Source organism: Crocodylus porosus, unplaced genomic scaffold (assembly GCF_001723895.1).
Source record: "Crocodylus porosus isolate Cpor-Errol unplaced genomic scaffold, CroPor_comp1, whole genome shotgun sequence".
NCBI classification, from domain to species: domain Eukaryota; kingdom Metazoa; phylum Chordata; order Crocodylia; family Crocodylidae; genus Crocodylus; species Crocodylus porosus.
In genome coordinates this window covers 42,871,354-42,897,100 of record NW_017728931.1, presented here as the reverse complement: position 1 = coordinate 42,897,100, position 25,747 = coordinate 42,871,354, and the positions used below count along the sequence as shown (strand labels likewise).

The 25,747-nt window shown below is 42.7% G+C and overlaps 1 protein-coding gene across 6 annotated transcripts in view; it reads left to right on the top strand.

Annotated features, from left to right (window-relative positions):
• Positions 1 to 25,747, top strand: part of KIAA1549 (KIAA1549 ortholog) — a 214,590-nt gene that overhangs the window by 147,199 nt on the left and 41,644 nt on the right. For all 6 annotated transcript variants that reach the window (XM_019544720.1, XM_019544716.1, XM_019544719.1 and 3 more), the window contains exons 9-10: positions 2,811 to 2,988; positions 5,088 to 5,272. In XM_019544720.1, coding sequence (XP_019400265.1) covers positions 2,811 to 2,988; positions 5,088 to 5,272 — 363 coding nt within the window. The remainder of the gene's footprint in view (positions 1 to 2,810; positions 2,989 to 5,087; positions 5,273 to 25,747) is intronic.

The following is a 25,747-nucleotide window of genomic DNA, read 5'->3' as shown; positions in this document are numbered from 1 at the left end:
CCACCAGCCCTATTGGTATGAACTAGGATATTACAATGCATTTCCCCAGTAGTGGGGTTTTTTTATTAGAAATTGTCCTCTCTATCTGGTCTTGGGGCAGGTGCTGTATGCAGCATGGCTTCCAAACCAGGTGGAGCTGGTGTTGCATAGAGTGCAGTCCCAAACCAGCCAGAGCAGACACTAGATCCATGGATCGCCTTCCACCCACCCCGCAACCAACTGGAGTGGGTGCCACATATGGCATGGGTTCTAGAGCAGGCACTGCATGCAGTGGGCCCTGCACACAGGGCCATTCTAGCATGTGCCACAAGACCCAGGGCCAGCACACGGGGGAAAGGGGAAGATGATATGGCTCTTCATACTAAATCTATGACGCCCATGGATTCAAATCGCTTTGTGTATTTTGCAGAACTTTAAATTGAACTAGCCATATAAATGTTTATCAAAAAGAAGTTAAAATATGTTAGATTTCGTTTTAGAACACAGCTCCTGAGAGTCTCATTTACAATTTAGATGTTCATTGATTAGAAAGTATCTAGAGGGGTTTGTCAAAGCACACTCTTTTTTATACTTATAATGGCATTAAAACTTCACTGAAGGAATGGCTTCCTAGAGTGTTGTGTAAAATTTTAGTTTCTTGTCTGAGAGTTAATTAGGAAGACATATGAAGTTTACTATTTAGTTGTTCTAGTTGAGGATGGACAGATGGTTCCTTTACAGCAAATAGAAAGCATATGTTTTGGGATAATGTGTAAATATATATATCTCAATAAAATTATTTGAAATTAAAACAGGTAAAACAAGTTAAAGTGTGAAATTATGATAGGTATTTAGAGAAGAACAAGTGGAATCAAACCATATTTCTGCCACAGTGTTTTGTCAGAGACCTTCCAATGAAAATGGGCACATTTTAAGGTGGGCGTGAAACATTTTGTTCTTTCAGAGCAAAGAGTTCTGTTTCAAAATACAAACCTTTAATTTTTTTTTAAGCCCTCCCCCATAAAGGACCTTCATAGAATTAAGGATATGATCCCAAAAACTGCCTCCAAGCTCTTAAGATCTTACATGCAGTTGTCAAAAATCCATGAACAACCAGTGGAACGCCAGAACAGCAGGAGAACCCATTTTGTTCCCAGGAACTGCTAGGGTATTGCAAGTCCTTGCCTTCATCTACTAACTACTGTAAACAGTGCAGTTTGAAAACAATTTCTTTTTTAGTTGGCACAAATATGAGTAATTAAGTCCTTCCAACTCCCATTCCCACATCAGCAGATCTGTACCTTAGCGTCAGCATTGTGAAACAAAGTCAGAAACCCAGGAACTTCACATTTATTCTCAAAGTGAATAGTGTACACTAACGGTGCTCAACCTTTTTGGTCAGCAGACTGGATGGGCAGTGCCTAATCCCTCCATGGCCTGGAACTGGCAGGGCCCCATCTGGGTGCACAGAAAGGGGAGGGGGGGGAGCCTGGTCCCAATTCAGCTGCTCAGTATAGTGGGGTTTGGGCCAGCCAGAACCTGGCCCTGTGTGGGGGAGGGGCTGTGACCTGGACCCAGTCCAGCCTTGCAGGAAGGAGTGAGCATGGTTCAGCCCTAATCAAGCCTCATCAAGGTTGAGGGGTAAAGGGCATTGCCTAGCCCTGCAGGTGGGATTGAGGAGGTGACATGTTTCCTTCCCATACCAGCCACATGGGGAGAGGGGACATGGCCCAGCCCCAACCTGGCCAGGCAGAGAAAAGGGAGCATGGCTCAGCCCAGCTTCCTGGGGAGAAGGGAATGCAGTCTGGTCCCGATCTGGGGCCAGGAGGAAAGGGGGCAGGGCCTGGCTCTAGTCTTGCCATTAGGGGAAAGCATTGTAGTCCAGATCAGACTCACTCCATGGGGCTTGGGACATTGGCGGCAGGGAGGGATGGCAATACTGCCACTGGTCCCCCATCACCAAATTTCCCAAGCCATGGAGAGCCCCAAAGGCCCGGATTCAAGGCTTGATGGACTACATTTGGCCTGTGGGCCAGAGGTTGAGCACCCCTGCTGTACACTGTAAGCTGCTGCTTTCTCAGGTACAAGACAGCCACTTCTGTAGATTTCTCAGTGTGCTGAAGCACTTGAATACTCATTTTTATCATTTGGATGCTGATTTATTATTGAACGGATATAATTTTCCATTGGAACAGTTCTATTTGAAGTCTTTTCTAAATAAGTGTAGTAGTAATGTTTTTGTTGTGACAGTGATGTCATGTTTTAGTTTGGGTGCAAATTATTATAATAATTTACAAATGCAGAAAAATCAGTTGGCATCCATATTTGTTCAGCATTAAGTAAAAGTTGCTAAAATCAGGGATATTTGCCTTTGTAGAATTAGGTTTTTTGTTTTCTTTTGTTTTGGTGTCCTTGTTTTGTGTATAGCTTTTTTTTGCTGTGTCTTTTTATCCTTACAGTATTCCAGTGACCTTTACACTGTATGGTGTACACTGTTGGTCTGGTCAGAGTACCACCAATTTCCAGATTTCAGCAAGCAGCCCTTATTCAAATTCTGTGATGTGCACAGTCCCTAGACATTAGAATTTGGCTTTTGCAGCCACAGGCTGGGACGCTGGGATCTAATTTGGAGCTTTTTTCTCTTGATTCATTGGGGTTGGAGCCTGTGGCAATTAAGAGAAGCAGTAATTCTTCCTTCATGAAGCTGTACCTGCTGCCTTTCTTTATTAAGTCCTTATATGATGCAAGCCCTGTAAATGTATCAGTGGGGAGTGAATTGAAGGGAAGCCAAAAGGAAAAAAATGAAGTTTAAAAAGTATTTTTCTTTTCAGATTGTGAATGTGTCGCGGTTAGAGGGTGCTGATTTCCCTGTAGAGCTGGTCTACTTTGTGGAGGATCAAGATGGAGAGAGGCTTAGTGCTGTAAAATGTTCAGACCTAATCAACAGAGTCAACATCCAGAGAGCTGCCATCATTCTTGGCTACCGGATTCAAGGCACAGTTGCACAACGTAAGTCCCACCAAATCTGCACTGGTACCAGTGAAGAAAAGGAAGAGTGACCCTATTTATAGAAAGCTGGGGACTTCCACAAAACAAAAATCTACTGCCTGTCACGTCATAGAATTATAGGATTGTAAGGGACCTTTTTGATTGTTATTCCAACCTCCTCCATAGATGTAGAGAATACACTGTTCCTGACCCATCCTACTCATCCAGCCTCTGCTGAAAAATCTCCTATGAAAGAGATTCCGCAGCTTCTCTAGGCAGCTTGTTCTGTTGTCCCACTGCTCTTATACTTAGGACACTAAATTAATTTAAATTTTCTTTGTTGCAGTCTTACCTATTCCTTCTTGCCCTGCCCTGTCTAGGAACAAATGTTCTCCCTCATCCTTATGGTGGTCTTACCAATGTTTGGAAACTGCTATCATGTCCCCTGTCCTCCAGACTTAATGTACCTAGTTCCATTAACCTATTTGCATTCCAGCCCCTTTATCATCTTTTGTCTCTCATCTGTGGATCCTCTCCAGGGTTTCAACATTCTTTAGAAAATGCCTAAACCTAGACACAATACTCTATCTGAAGCCTAACCAGCTTCAGGTTGACTGGTGCTATTTCTACTCTGCATTTATGATGTTAGGGATGGCTACGTCATGGCCACAATGAAACTCCTACTACATGATGTTAGTTATAGATGTCTGAAGTGCATGATTTATATTTGTGAGATGATGGCTGATACAGAAGCTCTAAAAGAGTACAGCATGGAATTCATAGCCAAGTAGATTTGTGACTAAGATGGCTTTAAATCCATATTCATATCCTCTTGATCCTGAGAGGTTCTGGGGTCAGAACTTAGACAATCCTGGAGAGCTAAATTATAGCAGCTTCCCAAGGCTGCTGTTCTAAATGCTGTTGTCCTACCTTTATAATGCCTCTCCATTTTGAACTTTTAGAGCTATCCTCTGAAGGCAGCCACAGTGTAGTACGGCCTCTTGAAGGCTCAGATCGAGCGAAAACATTTATTATGCAAAAAATCAGGGGATTGTAAGAATAAAGCAGCCTTAGGACTTCAGAGGAAATACCAGTTGTTGAACAAGCCTGACTTTTTTTTTTTTCCAGCTTGTTCTCATATTTTTATTTATTTAACTGAAATTTTAATTCAAAACAATAATTTAAAACCATGTGAAGATCTTAAATAATAAATGTTTTGCTTTGTTTTAAAGATTGCCCTATTCTCACTGGGAGAGAAAACCGAACAAACAGAAGGGTGGAAACTTACTCTAACAAAGGATACAGTGAAACTGACTGTTCACAAAGTACTGTCAAATGTACCAAGTAAAAATAAGTGAAATGTAGCGAGAATTATTTTCCTCCAGTCTCTAGATGCACTATCTGAATGTGTGAGAACAAACTGCAAAATGAACTTGCACAGAAATATTGTTTTTAATTTGAAATTGTTCCTTTAAAAATCAGTTTCAACTGAAAATGTTTTACATGCTATTGTTTCCGGTAACAGTTACAATTAATATCGATGAAATGGATTGAAAGAAAATATCTGTCTTTTCCAGGCTTCTTTTACTTTGTGTGCACAGTTAGCTTCACTGTAACTCCTAGATTTCAAATTGATTATGATCCTTTGCAAAATTAAATAGATGTGTCAAAAATTTGAGGTTAGTGAGAAAGAGAATAGACAGCTGATAATAGCAAATTTAGGGCTCAGGCAGGAATGCTAAAAAAAACATCTTCCACATAATTGTTGTTGATATGTAACACTTTTAAATGCGTTTTATCGAGTCACCTTGGCTCAAGCATTTTGATACGGTTTAATTAATCACGTTAAATGATCTAATGAGAACCCTGTTGCCTAGTCTGTTTTTTAATCTACTACAAATGTAATTCTTAGCTAGCAATTATAACAGCATAGAAATAATAGTGTGTATGTGTGTGTGTATGTATGTGTATATCATTAATATATATACATATATATGGGTGGAGAGGCACGCGCATGTGTGTGTTTATAATGTATGTGTGTGTATATATGTGAATGACAGCTTGCAGTATATATAACTAAATGCAACTTTTGTCTCCCTTCCACTCTCTTCTAACTGTAGCTGTGGAGAGAGTCAAGCAGTCATCTTCCGAGTCACAGAACAACAGTCTGTGGATTATCGTTGGTGTGGCAGTTCCTGTGGCTGTGGTGCTGCTTATCATTATTATTTTGTACTGGAAGCTGTGCCGAACAGACAAGCTGGAGTTTCAGCCAGACACAATGAGCAACATTCAGCAGCGACAGAAGGTAAAAGCGTGATGGGAAAATATGTGGGATGAAGGGTATTCTAACTGCTCCAGACTGTGACAGTCTAACAAGCAGGTAGGGCCAAATCCTATACCCTCTGTCAGGCTTTGTGTTCCACTTTACTTGGGTCCCTAAAAAACCATGAATATGTCTATTTTGTTTGACTATCATAAAATTAAGTCACAGAGATTGCTTGCAGATATAAAACCCCTCCCCCCAAAAAACAAAAAAGCTGATCGAATCAGCTGTTAGACAAAAGCACCAAAAAGCCCTGCTGAAGCACCGGTAGAGATAGATATAGATATTCACTTTTCTAACCTTGCCTCTTTCCTGTGGATGCCCCATGAGCCAAACTATTAGGAGTGTGTGAAATGGGCCGTATTCGTTTGGATTTGGCCCGAATCAGGGACGGTGATTTCATTTACTGATTTGGATCACTGTCCCCAATTCGATTTGGCCGAATATGAGTCTGAAGATTCGAAGCTTATTCAGAGAATTAGTGATTCAGGTGTAGACATAGCTTTTAATGCCTTTAATGTTTTTTTTCTACATACCTCAAGGTACCAGGTGTGGCTCATGAATGCTGTGATGCTGGGGGGGCCCCTGCATACTCAGCAGCAAATCCGGTAGTGGACTGGAAGTAGTTCTGGTCCAAGTTTGCCACTGAGCATGCAGGGGGCCCCCCTCCCACACCCTTGTGGCTCAGGGATTGAACACAAGGGGACTCAGGGTGCCCCCCCAGCCCTAGGAGGCATCAGTCACTGACCTGGGGGGGCACAGGGGAGCCCCCCCATGTGCTCCCCGGTGGATCTGGAAGTGGACCAGAAGTTATTCTGGTCCATTTCCAGATCTGCTGCCAAGCACGCTGGGGAGCTCCCTGTGCTTCTGTGGGACGCTCCACCCACCCCAGCATCAGTGTTCACAAGCCGCCTGGTATCTTGAGTATGTAGAAAAAACACTTAAAGTTGTGTCTATGTCTGAATCGCTGAATCTCTCCAAATATGTTTGGAGGTTCCGATTCGATTTAGAGAGATCAAAAGGTTTCCTGATTCGATTTGGATTTGGAGATTCGGCCACCAAATCAAGCTGAATCTCCACTGAATTGAATCGGGGACTGAAGCTTTGCACAGCCCTACAAAGTATTCCATTACCCTCTTTTCCTTTACTCTTTGCTCACGGTCGTTGTTATGGTAAGATTCATCTTAAAACTCCTCAATGTAGGGTAGAGAACTTTAAAAGCTACAAACTTATGTGGTTTTATACAAAGTATTTTTGAAAAGGATATATTTTGCCCTCTACGTTTCTAACCAGGCTTTGGGAGTGGATTTACGTTCCTGAAATAGCACGCTGCTTCCCCTACTTGTATATGTTCCATCCTGTCACAAGCAACATGCATGCTTGTAGTGAGCTCTTATAACCTGGGCTTTTTTTGGAGACAAACCCAAGACTTTTTTTATCTTACATCTAGTACCTTTGCTATTCCAGCCCAAAATTTCATTTGCTTTTGCTGATTTATGCTGAATTTCTGATGCACTGTTATCTGCCAGAACCTCCTTGGCAGTGCTATGTGAAGCCATTTTTTCCTCCCTGTGGGCGTATCTACATAGATTCATAGATATAGGGTCGGAAGGGACCTTTCAGATCTTCTAGTCCGACTCTCTGCCCTGAGCAGGAGAGAAAACTGGGCTCAAATGACCCCAGCTAGGTACTCGTCAAGCTTCCTCTTAAAGAACCCCAAGGTAGGAGCCAGCACTATTTCCCTTGGTAACTGGTTCCAGCTACCTGCCCTGACTGTGAAGTAGTGCCTCCTGATGTCTAGTCTGAATTTACTCTTTAACAACTTATGACCGTTATTACTTGTTCCCCCAAGCGCCTCTCAGAGTAACAAGGTCTCTCCCATTCCCCACTGGTCCCCCCCCAGTAAGTTTATAGACAGCCACCGGATTCCCTCTCAGCCTTCTTTTGTGAAGGCTGAACAGGTTAAGGTCCCATAGCCGTTCCTCATAGGGTCTGCACTGCTGTACGCAGATCATGTGAGTGGCCCTTCTTTGGACCCTCTCAGTGCTGTCCACATCCCTCCTGAAGTGCAAGGCCCAGAACTGGACGCAGTACTCCAACTGCGGCCTGACCAGTGTTGCATAGAGGGGGAGGATCACCTCCGTGGCCCTGCTCGTGTTGCATCTGTGGATGCACGACAGGGTGCAGTTAGCCCTACTGACCTTGTCCTCACATTGGTGGCCCATGTTCATCTTGGAATTGATAATGACTCCCAGATCTCTTTCTGCCACTGCTTTCAAGAAGGGAGCTCCCCAGCCTATAGATATGCTGCTGGTTCTTACTGCCAAGTGCAGCACCCTGCACTTGTCAGTATTGAATCCCATCCTATTCTTATTTGCCCACCCCTGTAACCTGTCCAGGTCCAGCTGTATCCTGTCCCTCCTTTCTAGTGTGCCCACCTCACCCCAAATCTTGATGTCATCTGTGAATTTAAAGAGGGTGCTTTTCACCCCCTCATCCAAGTTGCTAATAAAGAAATTGAACAGCACGGGCCCAAGGACCGAGCCCTGGGGGATTCCACTGCTCACATCCCTCCAGGTCAAATATGACCCATCCACTACCACTCTGAGTGCAGCCCCTCAGCCAATTTGCTATCCATCCGACTGTGTAGGCATCAGTGCTACAGTCGCTTAGCTTTTTAATGAGAATGGGGTGGGAGACAGTGTCAAAGGCCTTGCTGAAGGCCAGAAAAACTACATCCACTGCGACACCTGCATCCAGTGATTTTGTGACTTGATCATAGAAGGCAATTGGGTTGGTCTGACGGGACCTGCCCCTAATGAAACTATGCTGGTTGCCCCTGAGCATCATCCCTGCTGCTGGCCCGGCAGTTGCATGAGACACTAACTGCGCAATAGCCTAATAACGCTGCACAGTAGTGTGCTGGCGAAAAACTGCGAATATACTACTGTGCAGTAATATTGGGCTACTGTGCAGCAAGCGTCACTAAAACCCAATGGTAGTGCAAGTTACTGCATGTTGATTTAGTACTTGGTTATCCAAGTACTAAACTTAATGCACAGTAACTATGGCACATATATGAACGTGTAGATGTGCCCTGTGTGTAACATCTTCCATTTGTTTTTGTTGAATTTCATTCTGTTTTCTAATATATCAAAGTCTCTGAATTTTAATCTTATCATCTGAAGTGTTTGCCTCTCCTTTCACTTTTTATCAGTACACTTCAGTGATTCTCAACCAGGGTGCCGCAAGATTAATATCATTAGGTGTGCAAACACCTGCACCTAAATCTGGCTTTATTTTGTGAATCGAATAGATTTCAAATACGAGTGCAGAGTATCAAAAATACGTTGACCTATTGTGATCTTTCTGAACTCTTTGCAACAGAAGAATTGTTCTGTTATTTTTCTGTAGTAAAAGAATGAGTGAAAGCTAAGAGGTAGCACTTTTTCAAGGTGGAGAATCATTGGTATACTGTATCACAGCATCCAGGTTATTAAAAAAAAAATTAATAAAAAAATTCAAAAATTTTCTTCTGTGACATAGTAAAGTAGTGTCAAGTTTGTGAAGGCAAAATATTAACTTCTTGGGTTGTGAAGCTCAGCAGCATTTGCATAGTTTTGAATCCATTCAGAAATGTATTAATTCACTTTCTATTTTATTTATCTCCAGCTGCTGCTGTTTCATATTACCCAAAATACATAAGAGGAAACATGTAATGCTGGGGTAGCAACGTTTTTTGGCCAGAGTGCTGAAAAACACCACAATGCCTACCTCAGGGAGTGCTGGCATGGCAGAAAAACAAAATGAGGGCAAGGGGTACATGGCAAGATGCCCTGCTTGTGCCCCTGCCCACCAGCCCTACTGCCCCTTGCCCCCACCCAAAGCCCCTCCCCCACAGCCCAGGCTCTGTGGCTGCCAGCAGCTACCCTGGCTCTGGGTAGCTGCTGAAGCCTGGGCTGCTCCCAGCAGGGCTTGCAGCATCCCAGCTGCCTACTGGGAGCAGCCTGGGATTGCAGCTGGCAGCAGCTTCTCAGCGCTGGGGCGGCTGCAGCCCGGAGGCTCCAAGCAGCTGTGCCGGGCTCCGGCATCAGCTCTGCACCAGCGCGTGCAGGCACACCTTGGAGTGGGCGGTGGGGGAGGGGCCTGAGGCAGCGCAGCCCCAGTCTCTCCCCTACTCTCGGCAGGGAGGTGATGAGCCTGGCACAGCTGTTTATAGCCTGCCCAGGCTCTGGGCAGCTGCAGCAAGCACCTCCCAGAGGCATCTGGGATGCTGCAAGCCCTTCTGGGAGCAGCCTGGGCTCTGTCCTGGCGGCAGCTACCTGGAGTCAGGGCTGGCTGTGGCGTGCCAAGCAAAATGGCCTCGCATGCCACGCTCGGCACGCATGCCAGGGGTTGCTGACACCTGATGTAATGGATAATAAGGAATTACTATTATTCCATTGCAGAAACATGCAATGGAAGGTCAAATTGAATTCCATTTTATTAAAATGCTTAATAAATCTGTATCTCAGCAGGAGGATCAATACTTTCTGTACAAGCATGAACACACCTAAATCATCAGGAGTTTTCTACTGTTTTAGGCTTTCTGTGAAATAGCAGTTGCATTGACTGACAGAAATGTCTTTGAAGCTTCATTTCATTTTGGAAAAATCTAGGCTGTATGCTCAGTTTCTTCACTGCTTGAATGGTGCTTTTTATTTTAGTCACTTAATTAAAAAACTTCTAAAGAATTGTTGATTCACAAGTCTTTTTTTGTCTGGAGAACATGTAATATTATCTTTTCAGAGAAATATGATACAAACTGGAAAAGAACCCATAAGCATCTGTTATAGCCCTTGGGTGCTTTTGGAAATTAACCGTATAATATGTTTTCTAATGACTTGCCTAGCACAGTATTAAATAGATTAAGTGTACCAAGTGATGAGGCTTAAACTACTTACATAATTAGTTTCCCAAACTGTTGAATTTTATCTCTTTCCATCAGTTGTGAACCAGGAACCAAGAACAACAGAAAAGGTGCTTCCACTTCAGTGCAGAATAGGCTTTAGGGTTTTCTTGTCACCTTCTTGCTGTAAAGCAGATAAAGAATGCCTTTATTATAGAAAAGTCCAAGACTACTCTTCAGCAAAATATTAGAAGATTTGATCAGTGCTAAAAATCACCATTTTATTCAGGTCCTGCCTCTTAAATATTGTGTGTGTTGATTTCTGTTTTGTTGCATTGAATGAAAGAGAAAAATGGATTGAAATAATGTAGTGTAGGCCCCAAGATAGGAAACAAAACATTCAAACCCTATTCTAAAAGTCAGTCTCTCTTCCCTCTCTCCTCCCTTTACTAGAAATCAAGATAATAGTGCCAATGAAAAATATGATCCTCCATTTTTAACCATAAAGAGAAACTAGGCAGATGTGGTTGGCTTTTTTTTTTTACTGAAATGCCCACACTAGGGCTTTTTTTGGGCTACAGTTATAACAATAGAATAGTAATCCATGCTGGTATAATTCTTCCGCTTCTGGTTTTAGAACTAGCTTTACCATTATATACCATCTTTTAGGATATTGACAGGTACAACTGTATTAATAGCAAATGATATTACTGGGAGCTATTACAATGTAATTGGTGCATCTGCCTACTTCTTTTAGGAAACATTGCAACTTTTATCTTTATTTGATTCACTTAAAGTTTATGGATTTAGGTACCTTTTTTAGTTGCAGAATCATGCAAACTTAAGAGTGTAACAGTTAATGTGCACTCCTGACCAGCATCTTTCCATCCCTTTTTAAAGCAGTTAAAGGGTGCAGTGTCTTTAGCCTTATATTTTTAAAACTGATTTCATATCAGGAGGTTATATTGCTTTAATCTATACAGCTGTACTTAAAGAAGTACACCTTTCTTCCAAGCTATTGAAAGAAACATAAAACTTGTCTTTACCCAGATGAGAAGAACAGATGATCAAGCTTTTTAATTAAGAAAATGGCATTTTTTAACACAATGAAGACTTCCTAAGACAATACATTTTATTTGTTGTGCTAAAGAACCTTTAAAAAGAAAAAATGTAGTGCATAACTCCATGAACTGTAAATAACAAAGTAGGTAATTAAACTATCCAAGGCGCAGAATTAACTGGGAGAAAAATACAATTCTTAAATCACAAAGCATGTTGTAAGTTAATTATATAGTTGAGAAGATGATAAACTGCAGGATTTGTTTATGTATTTGTTTGTTTTTTGGCATTTGTGTGTGCATTTATTTCAGTGGCTTAAGCAGTTTCGCAGAGGCCTCGCTGTGAAACTACTTTGCCAGTTTATATCACACTGGTAGCTCTCCAGAGGTATTACCGGCAGACAGTGCTATGCTTACTTTACAGTCTATTTCGCTATCCTCCTTAATACAGTAAACAGTGGTTCTGCTATAGGAAGATGTTACTGTATAGCAAAGGTCGGCGACCTATGGCCTAGGAGCCAGATCTAGCCCACAGAGTAGAACTATGGAATCTGGCCTGCGAACATGGGGCTTCAGCAGTATTTGGTGGCAGCTGTGGGTGCCTTCCTGTGCTGGCTACAGGCAGGTCCTAGCTCCTACCTGTCTCTGACTAGTGGTGGGCCATTCTGGCTCACAGCCAGAAAAAGTTGCTGACTGCTGCTCTATAGGATGGTATATTGTGTAAGCTCTAATACTTTCAGTTCCTTCAGCAGTCTGGTATGTACATGAGGGAAACTGTGGGGGCTGCTTCACTTAAGTAGGCAAGTTTCTTGCTACCGAAGTGTGTGAGAAGCTGGCAAAGAAAATGATTGGTTAATGCAGCTGGCATTTAAACCCAGTTTATATTTTGAGGCTATTTGCTGCTAATCCATAATATAAAGACTGTTTTACATCTTTTTCAGCACTTAAAGACACCATTAAATCTGTTGAATTCTGTATTTTGATGTATTAGTTCAGTATCCTCTGTTCTTTCACTATCTTCCACTTATGTGATTTTAAGCAATGTCTGTCTCATTTTGATACAAATACCTGGTCTCCTATCTGAGCCTGTACTCTAAATCTGTGCAAGTCCACTCTTTGAATGGTGGAGAAGCAGAGAGGACAATTTCTACACAAGAAATTTTGCAATAAAAATCACTGGCACTGCTTCTCTAAGCAGAGCTATTTTGGATCCATCTCTGAGAGAGTTATATAAAGGGTGTTGGTGGCTGGCTCTGTATGCTATTGCATTTTAAAGGAAATGTGTCCTGATGTCATCTGTGTTGGCAAGTTGGATAAGGGATTTGTTGCTTTTGGAAGTAAAGAGGATTCCAAGTTGGTATTTGTAAATTGCAGGATTCAGTCCCTTGCCTCCACGGTAATCACATCCATCACTAGGTGAACTTCTTGTGTTCTAAGGAAGCTATGTTTCCCACTGAATATTTTTTAATCTTATTAAGGAAATGGAGAAATGTTTCTCATATCAGAGTAGTCCTCTTGCTTTGTGCTGGAGAGCCTCCTACTCCCGTGCAAAAATCTTATCCACCCCCTTCTTTTTTTGTCTTTTTCTCTTTTATTGTAAGCTGCCCTTAGCATGTTTGGGAAGACTGAGATATGCATCTAAAAAATAAGTAAATAAAATAACGTAATCAAGATGCTAATAAATCTTTGCCAGAGCCCAGAAATCAGTACTTTCAGGAGTGGGAAGGTGAAAGGTTGTCTACTAGCTGTAACAGAAACCGTTTTGGTAATCCAATTGCCCTCCTGATCATCCAAAAATTGGTTAATGATCCCTGATTTTACTGGATTGCATTTTGCCTAAACTGTACAAGTTTCCAGCTGATCAAATCAAATTCTTTGTTGGGCTCCAAGGTAGTTACAGCTGTTGACGGTTATTCAGGGAACAGGTCTCTTCCCTGGTAAGGGCAATACCATGCAGGGGTGCTCACAATGAGCTTATTGATGATTTATTTAAAAGGTCTTGCAAGTTTTCTTTAACTACTTGGTACTTCATAAACACTGGCTCTACACCCGTGGCTTTGATCGCACAACTTGTTCAGTTCAGTCCATCCCCTAGAAAACCACATCTAAAAGTTCAGAGGCATTTTCCCCCCATTCCAGACAGCACCTGCTTCAGTGCTCTGCTCCCTGTGTGACACTTAGTTGTCTGAAAGACAGCAAGCGGCCCACGTCCTCCTTGCGTGGGATTCCCCAGGGTGCATGATGTGTGGAGGATCCCCTTGTGGGCAGAGAACTAGCATGATTACAAAGCCATATTGTATTCACCTTCCCCTTAGACTGCAGCACAGGGGATGAGTCAGGATGACAGAAGACACATGGCAAAAGGGTAGTGTGCTCCAGCTGTCTCCAGTCCTCTGAGGATTGTTGCCAGCTGGCCCTGGGTTGGTACTAACCCATGCCAGCGCTGGCTAGGAAGAGTTTTCCTAGTGCTCTGTGCATCATTGCAAACTTGATTCATCTGTGAGTATCTGCATCATACCTCAAGTGGTCCTTTCTCTAACGGGGACGGCTGTTGTCTGAGGGCAGACATTGCCAAATGAACTGGATCAGCTGTGCCCAGATGTGTCCCAGCACAGCTGATCCTGCTTCACGAGGAAAAATGCACCTTGCCCATTATCCTGCCAATTGATCATGCAGGACAATGAGTGATGCATGCCCCTTCTACAGAGAGGCGCCACCAGGAATCTCATCTGTAGGCAGAGAAAGTTAGAGTTCCCCACTTAGACAGGGCTCCCAAAGATCCCTGGGGACATGTCTCTATTGGCAGAGAAACCTGGGCGGGTGCTCCTGGGGTTTGAGAGGCCCGAACCTGAGTGCTCTTGGGGTTTGAGACGCCCAAACCAGGACGCACATTGCCAGGCCCATGGGAGTGCCTGCCCAGGGCAGCTGGAGAGTGCAAGCAGGTCTAGGCTGCCAGTGCTCTCCTGCCCTAAAGCAAATGGATGTCTGCTGTAACAATTTGTACTGCTTCTTCACTACTTTTTGTCATGTACACAAAAAAGGCATTTGTGGCATAACAAAGGACCTAGACATCTATTTGCTTTCACTTTATACCTCCATAAAAGTTGTTATGGCAGCAAAAAGGTGACATCTGTTTCCAGCCTGAATTTCATGCTTTCATTGTAATGTCACCCCTGGGACAGCTGAGACTTTTGCATATATTATATGCTATGCAGTGTTGTCCCCTCCCTCCCCCCAGCTGCTCCCCATTTCCTAAAATGCTGCTTTTTTCCTCAGGCAAAAATGCAGTGATTTATTGGTAAAGTTGTATCTGTTCCTAATGTGAAGACTGAATAATGGTAATGTTTTGACATCTTGTAACGTTTTTCTTCATCTATAGAATGTGTAGGCAGCAGCTCTGCACTTAAAAATTATATGCGTTTTCTTACAAAGAAAAGCAGTTTCATTAAATGATACTCATCTAAAAATACTGTCTGAAAACTAAATTAGCGTCTCCAAGGGCTTCACGGATATACGTTCAGTTAGATCAGTAGTCAGCAACCTTCACTGGCACATGGGCTACAATACTGAGTAAGAAGCATGCTGCAGGTACTGTCTTCCTTTGTTCCCTCTATCAAGCTCAGTTTCAGCTTTTGAATTTTCTGTGTCCACAAGCAATATCAAAACCACAGATCAGGGACCACTGAATTAGAGGAACAAATTGTTTCTATTAGCATTTCCATTTTTCTTCTTGTAATATTACAGTTTTGGAACTGGCAGACAAGCCTGGGTCCGCTTTGGAGTTGATGGCTATTTTCTCACAAGCTGGGTAGTATTTAGTGAAATACTTTTTTTCAGTGTATGTGATGCAACTTCCTCCCGACAACCTGTTTTGCTGTGGCTGTCCTCCTGAGATGCTGAATAACTATTGAACAGACTGTACTGCACAAATGTCTTGTTTAAAACTACTAATTATTCAATGTATACATTTCTTAAAATGTCCCTTTCACCCATTTTGAGGTTCTGTTTGAAAATGAGATAAAGAATTCATATCCAAAATGTTTGCTGTTCACCTCAATCCTAGGGGGGAAAAAAATCAGTCTTCCTACTGTTCTTGCTAGAGTCAAAGCTTAATAGAGGAAAGACTGACTGGTAATTCTTCTAACATTAGAAAATTCTATTAAATGTGAGCTCATGCATAAATTAGAAAGCAAAAAAAAACCCAGCAAAAATTGGTATGAAGTTCCAATCAGGAAGCAGTAGCTGATGTAATATGATCATAGTTAACTCTATAATGACTTGATGATAGGAGCATTCTAGCCTTTATTCATATTTAGATAGCACCTACAGTTTGGTAGATGCTTCCTACTGAATTATGGTAGGATAGATTTGTAAAATTGTTCCTCTCTTCCATAGTGTATTTGTTGAGATTTATACCTCATACCTTGACTATGGCTTACTGCCTCTAGGACACTCCATGTGGCTCCCTCCCTGCCTAGCCCCACAAACCCGCGCTCCTACCCCTGCCTTTAAGGCAGTGGTTCTTAACCTTTTTTTGTACCAGGACCCATATGTAAACATTGATGGTCAGTCCCAACCCAGTGCCCTTCACTCCAAACCTGCAGCCCCCTGCACCCAGCCCCCCCAGTGGGGTCCCAAGCAGCCCCTTGCAGGCTGGAACTCTGCCAACCTGCAAGGGAAAACCTACGATTTCCCAGGTTTTTCTCCTTTAAAAGAGAATCCATTTTTAAGCTTTATTCATAACCCTTGCATATATTCTTGTAACCCACATTTGGGTTGCAACCCATGGGTTGAGAAATGCTGCTTTAGGGGAACTGGCAAATCCTCCAAAGTGCTTCTGCCTGTGGATCCACGACAATACTTTGTCAGGGGTTGGCAATGTTTCTGGACACAGAAACACCCACAGTCTCAACTTGTAAGATGTTGGCGTGCCGGGGCAGATAGTGGGAGAGCTGAGAGGGGCATGATCCTTGTTGTGGCAGTGCAGCCGCGGCCACTTCCCCACCTTTTGCCCCGAGGCGTACATGCCAAACAAAATGCCTGTGCATCCCACACTGCCTACCCCTGCTTTATGTAGCTACTTTGGGCGCTACAAAACACCAGTGTCAAATCATTACTGACACATTTTTTTCACGTACTGAGTCATTTGGTGCAGATCACTAAACCCTCAGAAACATCTGACAGCTCATACTGTGATTACAGCAGTAAGACGGGGAATGTGAACCTTTCAGAGATCTTCAGTGTTCGGTATTGAAGTTGATTCGTGAGGCTGACGTGTTTCATTTTCTGTATGTGAATTGTTCTATTCTTTATTCATCATGCATTTTAAATATATTTGTAATACCTGCATACAGCTTTATCATAGGCACTTTTTATATAGTTAGGTTTAAGTGATGAATATTTCATTTGTTAGGAGCACGGAGTTGTCTTTATGTCCAATAAAACCTCAACCACACAAAAAAAAGCTCAACTTTAAAATTTTTCCTTCATGCCTAACCTCATGAGTCTATAGCACAGTGGTTCTCAACCTTGTTAGACTTTGGGCATCACTTGTTAGACTTAGGTCATTCCTCGTTAGACTTTGGAATCCCTTGGAAAATGCCAGCTCTTAGCTTTTGCTCATTTTTTGACTACAGAAAAATACTCGAGCAATTTTGCTGCTTCAGGGAACTCAGACCATGACAGAGCAGAATGTTTTTGACACTCTGAATTCCTATTTGAAATCCCTGGGTTTATCCTGTGAGTCATGTTTGCATACCTAACGGTGCTAACATTGTGTGACACCCTGTGGCACCCTTGAAGGGATTTCAAGGCACCCCAGGATACTGTGGCACCTGGCTGACAGTCACTAGTTAGCACTTTTCCTATTGCTTGTGGAGAAGTTAAGTTTATCTCTGGAACGTCATAGTGTGTGCTGTGTTCTGATGCAGGTGGCCACAAGATGTTTTTCTCTTTGACCAGTATTGGGATTCCAGTTCTAAGGGAAAACTTGCTGTATTTTGTTGTTTGTTGTCTAGCTTATAGCTTTGCAGTTGATGAGACTTGCATGTGAGACTTATGAATAATTATTTTAAAGAGCAAATGGATGCAATTAATAACTGTTTAATAAGAGGGCAAGCTTATGAAAAAGGCATCAGTGTAAGGGCCTTCTTAGACATTAATTTTTGGCTCCTTCTGGAGCTCTTAAACCCTAGATTGTCCACACATGGACACCTAAAACTAGTTTAAGCATACTTTAGGCAGCTTAAAATTATGCCACTCAAAGGCAGGGTTATCTCTGATCCATGTTACCCAGCTCATGTTCTGTTAATGCATGGCCACTCCCCACAAATAAGGCACCCAAGTTACAGTCCTCCAGCATCCCAGGATGCAGCGGCTCCTCCACCACCCTTCTGTTCTGTTTAGGTAAACTTTCCATCCCTGACTCTAATGTCTAGAGGACAATTCTGGCACCAAGCCCAACTCCCCTTGCCAGCCCCAGGGGTGCAGCCCCATGCAAACAGCCTACAGAGCACATGGCAGCTAGTTAGATCACACGGCACGGATGGTTCCAGGAGTGGAGTCTAGGGGACCAGGTGAGGGGGGCGTGATGGTGCCCCCATGAGCTGGGGCTTCCTTTGTAGGGCAGGGGCAGTAGCTCCCTCAAAAGTGCCTTCCCTCACCACTCCCACCTCCCAGCCACACCAAGGAAGCACAGTCAGCACCCTCCACACCCCAATCCCAAATCCAAATTTATTAAAACATAAGACCACCTTTAATCTTCTTCCTCCTTGTTTTATTTTAAATTTTCTCTCTTAACTTCTCTTTATTTTATCATTCATTGGCTGACTTCCTTCATTTGACTACCCTTCCATCATCCCCATTTTCTTTCCACCTCCCATTTCATTACCCACCTCCATCCCATTAACTCTCTGCCTCCCAGCTTCATGTCCCATTCCCCCACTCTCTCCCCCCACAACCTAGAGCAGGGATGGAAGTCTGTCCTGGCTCACCAGCCCTGTAGTGATGATTCATAGATGTAGCTAGTAGTCAGACCCCTGCTTGCCATCCCTCTAGTGGCAAGGCGCTGCTGTGCCGGTGGAAGTTCAGTCAAAGATTTTTAGCTTTAAGGTGTGACTGCTCCAAATGGATCAACATTTGAGCAGCTCAAAATGCTATGTGTAACAAGGCCCTAAGTGAGATGCGTTAAAAAGGCAGTGTCTACCCTACAAATATAGGCTTTACTTCTGTAACCAGTCCCACCCACTTTCATCTGCACCAACTTAGGTCTTTAACTTGGGGGCAGCATTGCTTTTCTACCAGTTATCAGCTTACTATATGGTACATGGAGTCAACAGCTAACTGGTTAGAAGTTGTAATGAAGACACATGCATGGTGTCAGTCTGTCAGTGTTGCCAGCTTCCAGTTCTCAAACATCATTAGTCAGATGCCTCCAAATTATGGTTGGCTTGAAAAATTATGAGGAAATTGTATGTTTCTGAAATTGAATTCTGGTCCTTTGCATTCTGTTTTTGTACCTCAGGATCAAGTTGTTGTATATTTTCTTATGCATCTACAGAATCATGCGGTCTCTAGAAATTAACTTTTAAATTAAAGCTGAGATGATCACTCTTCAGATGATCCCAGGAGCTAGAGCTTAAAGAAATGCATCAGATATCACAGGACTTGGGATAATATTCTGAAATTTGGCATACCTAATATATGTCTGTTTCCAGAGATGGTTGGAATTGCACATTTCTATTCTACAGGAGATCCTGATTTTTTTTTTCCAAAATTTTAATTTCAGAAGTATGGAAGTACTCCCATATAAATGTTTTGCTTGACAAAACACTCCACCTTTTTTCTAACCCTGTGATTGTCTACAAGGTTTGATGGAGAGGAGATTCTTTTAAGGCTGCAAACAGCTACATACAAATCACAGTATAAACCCAGAATTTTAAAATTTGGTATCCATAGCGTCAAAAATATGTTTGACCTGTTGTGGTCATATTGAGTTGATTACTACAGAAGAATTTTTTCTATTATTTTTTGGTAGTCCAAAAAAAAAAAAAAAGTCAAAGCTGAGAGCTGGTGTGCCTTGAGTCTCTAATGAGGTTGAGAACCACTGGTCTAACCTTGTGGAAATGGAGCATTCTGATTTAATTTTGTTGTGAATTACAACAAGATTCTGTCCATTCTCCTAAAACATTTCCTTTGGAAAACACTGATTCAATTAAAAGCTTTTTGGGTGGAAATTTTTCTGCTACCTCTAATTCTGTATTGGTTGGGAGGAGGTAGTATTCAAGAGTGTTTTAAGGTATGATTGCCTGTAATCTTCTTGCTCTATGCTTTAAGCTACTGCTGCTGTTTTGTAGATGTCACTGTAGCAGTTTACTGGTTTTCCAAACCTCCTGTTTCCATTTTAAGATATTCCAGGCACTTACGCAATCTCTGTATCAAGTTACAGTCATAATTAAGGTCTTTTAATGGAAGGAAAATAATATGGTGGTTTCAAGAGATCCAGTGAGCTAAGAGAAGTGCATTAGGAAAGCGTCATGAAGGGACAATATGAATCACAAAAAGAAGCTTTCATTGGGAAGCTGCTCCAGAACAGGTGTCTTTAAATATTTCTGGGTTTAAAAAAAGCATTTTTTTTAATTACTCAGGCAGAATTCTGAAAAGGTGCTTTTTGAGGAGTTTCTGCTTCAGTAAATATTTGTACAGAGATGGATTAGAAAGCCTAAAGTCACATTTTCAAAGGGAGCTTGTTCAGAAAGTTGGAGGGCCCCTTTCAATCTCCTGGGTCCAAGAGAAGCATACTTGACCACATGCTATAATCAGATTTGACTCTGGTCACTTTGGGAAGGAGTCTTGCTGCTACCCTGTAGATCAAAACCCCTAAATACTATGAGTTGTCATCAGTTCCAGTGGTTGCCATGCTGCCGTTTGTGTGCCTCATATCAGTGTTATGCCACAGCTTCTGCCTAGGCCATTCTAGTGCTTCTAGGTCTGGAGCAGTTGCAGAATTAAGGTTTATATCTGCTGCTACTTGCTGCTGTACAGCTACAGCCTGTTGTTGGGAGAGTAGGCAAAGAACCACTTCCGTGCTAGGGCCCTTCCGGGGTTGGTTTGCAGCTGCTAGTTCTGTCATACCTAGAACGTCTCTCACTTCTGTTACCGCTAATGAAGATGGGTGCTGTCCCATCCCCCTCTGCCCTCACACAGACGAAGCAACCATTTAAGAGTTTTGTTTTGTTCTGTTTTACTTCTTTAGTTTTTTTTTTTTAACTGTTTTCTCTCTTGTCTGTATAGCCTGTTCTTTCAGGGTCTAATGGCAATGGTCTAATGGACTTTTTCCTCTCCCAAAGTCCAGTCTTCCATCCAGCTCACTGGGTAGCAAAGGGAGTGCCTAGCTTCTAGCTTACAGATACTACCTTTAGGGAGCAAAATTTGGCACAGTCCTGGTTACCTCCAGTTCAATCTGCCATGTTCGTGCAGTACCTGGCAGCATCATGGTTGATCTTCTCAGTGGCTGCTGCTGAGTTTAGGACTGATTTTTAAATTTACAATCAAGTGTCATTTCTGGGAGCCCTTAGGAACAGTGGGGTGGGGCCAGGGAATTCTGAACCATCCCGGAGAATTAGGGTCAGTGATATGCTTCACTCTAGCTGCTTCTCCCTTTCCCAGTAATCCAACACCTTCAGTGCCTGTAATACTTGTGGTTTTTCTCCCAAGGAAGTTCTGTCTGCTGACGGTAGCAACTTCTGGTGCTGCTGCTAAGGACAATAACTACCTCCCCATTGTAAGCCTTGGTCTATCTGACAGGCGCCTCCGTCTGCATGGGTTGCAACATCTTGTTACTTATACTTTATAACTGTCACTGGTCAGCCAATTAGGCGTATCTAGGGAAGGAGCTGCTGTGTCCCATAGCCCTTTAATATCTGTTGTGGGCAGGATACTTCAACTCTGCTTGCAGTTTAATCACAAATGATAGCATTAAGACTCTTAATTTCCTCATTTGTGGACACAAACAAGTTACTAAACATCCAAAGTCTATTGTTGCGATTTAGTGGACCCTTAAGGACTTTGTACTTCAGAAGCACAAACTCTTCTGATTTGATTGGCTGTCATGGTTCCCCTGTTTACTTGTTGCAGGTTAGGGTGTTATGTCCGTGTTGTGTCAAGGTTGATGGTAATCTTACATAAATCTTAGATTATGGATTATATAGAACAGTGGTCACCAACCAGTGGGTTTTGATCCACTGGTAGACCTCGGAGCCTCTTGGAGTTGGGGTGGGTGGGGGGCTGAGTGCCCATGTGCATGCACATGCACGCCCCAGTCCAGCAGGTCAGTCCATGGGGGAGGGAAGGGGTAGAGGCTAAATCAAGGCCCCCATGGTGATGGACAGTGATGCAGAGGCAGGAGCAGGGGTAATTTGAGTGGGGCCCTGGTGGGATGGGACTTGCATGCTGGGGAGGTGCACCCTGAAATAATTTTTTCTCCCTCTGCCTCGATCTACCCCCCTCTTCTCTCCCCACAAACTTACCTGCTGGCTGACGGGGGGTAGCAGCAGCTCATAGTAGATCTTGGGTTGCTTTTTAATGCCAAAGTTGATCTCCTACTTAAAAAGGTTGGAGGCCACTGATATAGAATGTCTTAAATAGGGATGATCCTGCCTCAGGCAAAAGGTTGGACTAGGTGACCTCTGGAGGCCCCTTCGAGCCCTGCTGTTCTATGACTTTATGATGTGAGCTGAAGGAGTACTGCCATTAACTGATGTGGTCAGGCTTCCGTTCCTTGTGGGACAGTGATAGGAAGGTGGTGTTAACCTCAAACGCACAAAACATGATATACGACCTTGTAGGAAGCAATGGCACGTAGGCACCGTTGGCAGTTTGTTACATTTGTATGACTTTTAGCACAGTATAAATATACTAAAAGGAGGGTTTGACCCTATTTAGAGCCATTCTCATGTAACACATTTGGAAAACATAAAGGCAGCCGACCTTCTGGAAGCAATATGGTTTCAGGTAATTTGCAGGAAAGGGTAGAGTGCAAGGTGCAATTGAAGATGTGTCCTTGAAACATAGCTGCTATGGGTAGTTTGCAGTACTGCTGCATCTTAAAAGCTACACAGTGAATTCATACTTTACCAGTCTTACAATCACTGGGATAAACGCATGGAAGGTTGATGCCATGAATTTCAAACTGAGAAAAGAGATTGTACACTAAAACTTTTAGCTGCCCTTATATCAGATTGAGTGAAATAGATTTTCCAGCGTCTGCTAGTGTTATGCTTATTGGCCTTCGTTTCCTCCTCAGATTTAAATAAATAGATTTCAAATCACCTTTTCTGTAAAGTTTCTTTAAGTAACATTTGCTATTTTATCCCATTGGTTTTCCAGAACTGTGCTAGCATTTAACTAGGTTATAATTCAGCAAAATATTTTTCAAGGGATTCTAATGCTGTGTGTAGATTAGCTCCCAAAGCAAAAGTATTATTTTTTGTGATTTAAGATTTGGTCTTTTGTTTCTTTAGCAATACATTTTGATGGCCTCTGTTCAGAGCATGTAAATCTACAAAGAACAAGGCAACACTGTACATATAAAAATGATAGGAAACTAAATGTCTTAATATGGTACTCATCATATTCAAGTTATAATGCTGCTGCAGCTACTACTAAAGAAATTCCTTTAAGAATAGGAGTTGCAGTATGATTCCTGTACTGAAGAGCTGAGTAAGTTATTTTAAGAAACACATTTCCTCTGCATTATTTCGCATTCCAACCATTCACAGATCTGCGTGTACAAGTGACATTCTTGGGAAGCATGTTCTTATCATTCATGTTGTGTCTGTATCTATGAAAGCAGTGTAATAGCAAACAGTCTGGAACTCAGGCTATATTGAAAGCATCAGAAGATTTTTTCAGCTGGTCTCACCTCTCTTTATTGGATGAGCATTGTAGAACAGCGGTGTCAAACATATGGCCAAGGGGTGGATAGTCTGCTGGAATATGGGGATATAGCTAGCGAAGCACCCTTCGCTAGCTACAGAATCCAGAGCACCATTAGACATTTAAGATACAGGTTCCAAGAGTTACTTCCTTGCATCCATAGTTCAATAGCTTTATTTCTAAACTGATTGCTGCTTTTCCTTTTTTTTTTTAATTGACTTGAGAGTCTGAATATGTATCTTGGACCCATATTTTAAAAAACTTGTCCCATGGTTTCAGCTTCTGTTATTTTGCATTGATCAGCAGCTGCCTTGATAATGGTCAGTTCATCATATGGGTAGTGGAGGTCAGGAGTACCTTCATAGATTCATAGATTGTAAGGCTGGAAGGGACCTTGGAAAATCATCGGGTCTAGCCCCTGCACCAAGCAGGAAAGACAGCTGGGGTCAGGTGACCCCAGCAAAGTGACCGTCCAGTCTCCTCTTGAAGATTTCCAGGGTAGGCGATTCCACCACCTCTGGAGGGAACTTATTCCACAGTCTGGACACTCTAGCTGTGAAGTAGTTTTTCCTAATGTTGAGCCCAAAACAGTCTTCCAGAAGTTTGTGACCATTACTCCTAGTTTTCCCCAAGGCTACCCTGGTGAACAGCTGTTCACCAAGACCTTGATGTGTACTCCCCTATTTTGGCAGTAAGCTGCTACCAAGTCCCCTCTCAGCCTTCTTTTTTTCAGGCTGAAGAGTCCCAGATCCCTCAGCCTTTCTTCATATGGCTTGCTGTGCAAGTCTCTGATCATATGGGGAGCCCTTCTCTCAACTCTCTCAAGCTTTACCACATCCTTGTTAAAGTGTGGCACCCAGAACTGGGTGCAGTACTCCAGCTGTGGTCTCACCAATACCAAGTAGAGTGGGAGAATCACTTCTTTGGTTTTGTTGGAGATGCATCGATTGATGCGTGCCAGGTTATAGTTAGCTGTGCTGGCTACAGTGTCACACTGTCAGTTCATGCTCATAATGTGGTCTGTTATTACCCCTGGGGCACTTTCATTTGTAGTGCTGGTCAGGTTGGGATTGCCAAGCCTGTAGGTGTGCAGGGGATTGTTCATCCCTCAGGTAGAGCACTTTGTGTCTCAACGTTGAACTTCATCTGGTTCCGATCTGCCCAACTTGCCAGCCTGTGTAGGTCTGCCTGTATCTGCAGCCTATCTTCAAGTGTGACCACGCTTCCCAGTAACTTGATGTCATCCATGAACTTGGCCAGTGAACTCTTCATTTCCACATGCAAATCACTGATGAAGATGTTGAATAGCACTAGACCAACCACCAACCCCAGCAGGACACCACTGACTACTTCTTGCCAAGACAACACAGATCCATTCATTAGGACTCTGGGTCCCCTCAGCCAGCTTCCTACCCACCTGACTGTCTTACAGTTAAGCCCACAGTCTTCCAATTTTCTTGCGAGAACATCATGGGATACCAGATCGAAAGCTTTTTGGAAGTCGAGGTATATAATATCAACTCCCTCTCTCTTCTCTGATTATAAAAGGAGATGAAGTTGGTAAGATGAGACCTGCTCGTGATGAAGTCATGCTGGCTGTCATTCAGAATCCTACTTTCTGCAATCCTATCGCACATAGACTCCTCAAGGAATTTTTCCAGGATTTTTCCTGGGATAGAAGTTAGGCTAATTGGTCTATAGTTACCTAGGTCCTCCCTCCTCCACTTCTTGAAGATGGGCACAACATTGGCCCTCTTCCAGTCCTTGGGGACCTCACTGGAGCATCACAAGTTTTGGAAGAGATTCACCAGGGGTTCTGCAATTACTTTGGCCAGCTCCTTCAACACCCTTGGATGAAGGTCAGCTGGTCCTGCTGACTTATACATCCAGTTTCTTTAACTGATCACATAGCAGTTCTATGGCAATAGTAGGGATGGTCATTTGAACCCTGCTCATTCTGTATCCTAGTTGGTGTGATTTTCCCCTTATCCTGCAAGTTCACGGCTATTTTTACTAAGATTTTTTCAAAGGCTGAGAGGACAATAAAATTAAATTGTGAGGTTCTGTTTTCAGTACCTGGACTGATATCAATACCAGCACAAATGTGTTTTTTCGTAACAAGAAATATTTGCCCTTTTGGTTGGCTGTTATGAATAGTGAAATGACTACTCCACCCTTGGGTTTCTGATTACCAGAATTTAGAGGTGAATATAGATCATCCAATCAGAGCAGCCTGCTATAGTTTATCACTCGTTTTATATATATAATGTGAAAGAAAGTCCTCTCTGTAGTACACAAAAACTAGTACAGAAATGCCAGCAGCATTTTCAGCCTTGAACTACACTGATTTATTCCACTGTATCTCAGTGTTGTGACTTCTAGACTTGCTGAATGTGGATTTGTGTTGCAATGGCCTTCAGATGCTTGTTGCTTGAAATATTGTGATTTTTTGGTCACTGTCATTTTTAATAAGTCATAAGGGTTATCATGATCCAGAAAATTGAAAAAAAATGGAAATGGAGTTTTTTGCCAAATTTTGGAATTATTTAGGCATTATTTCTGTGTCCTTAACTGTAT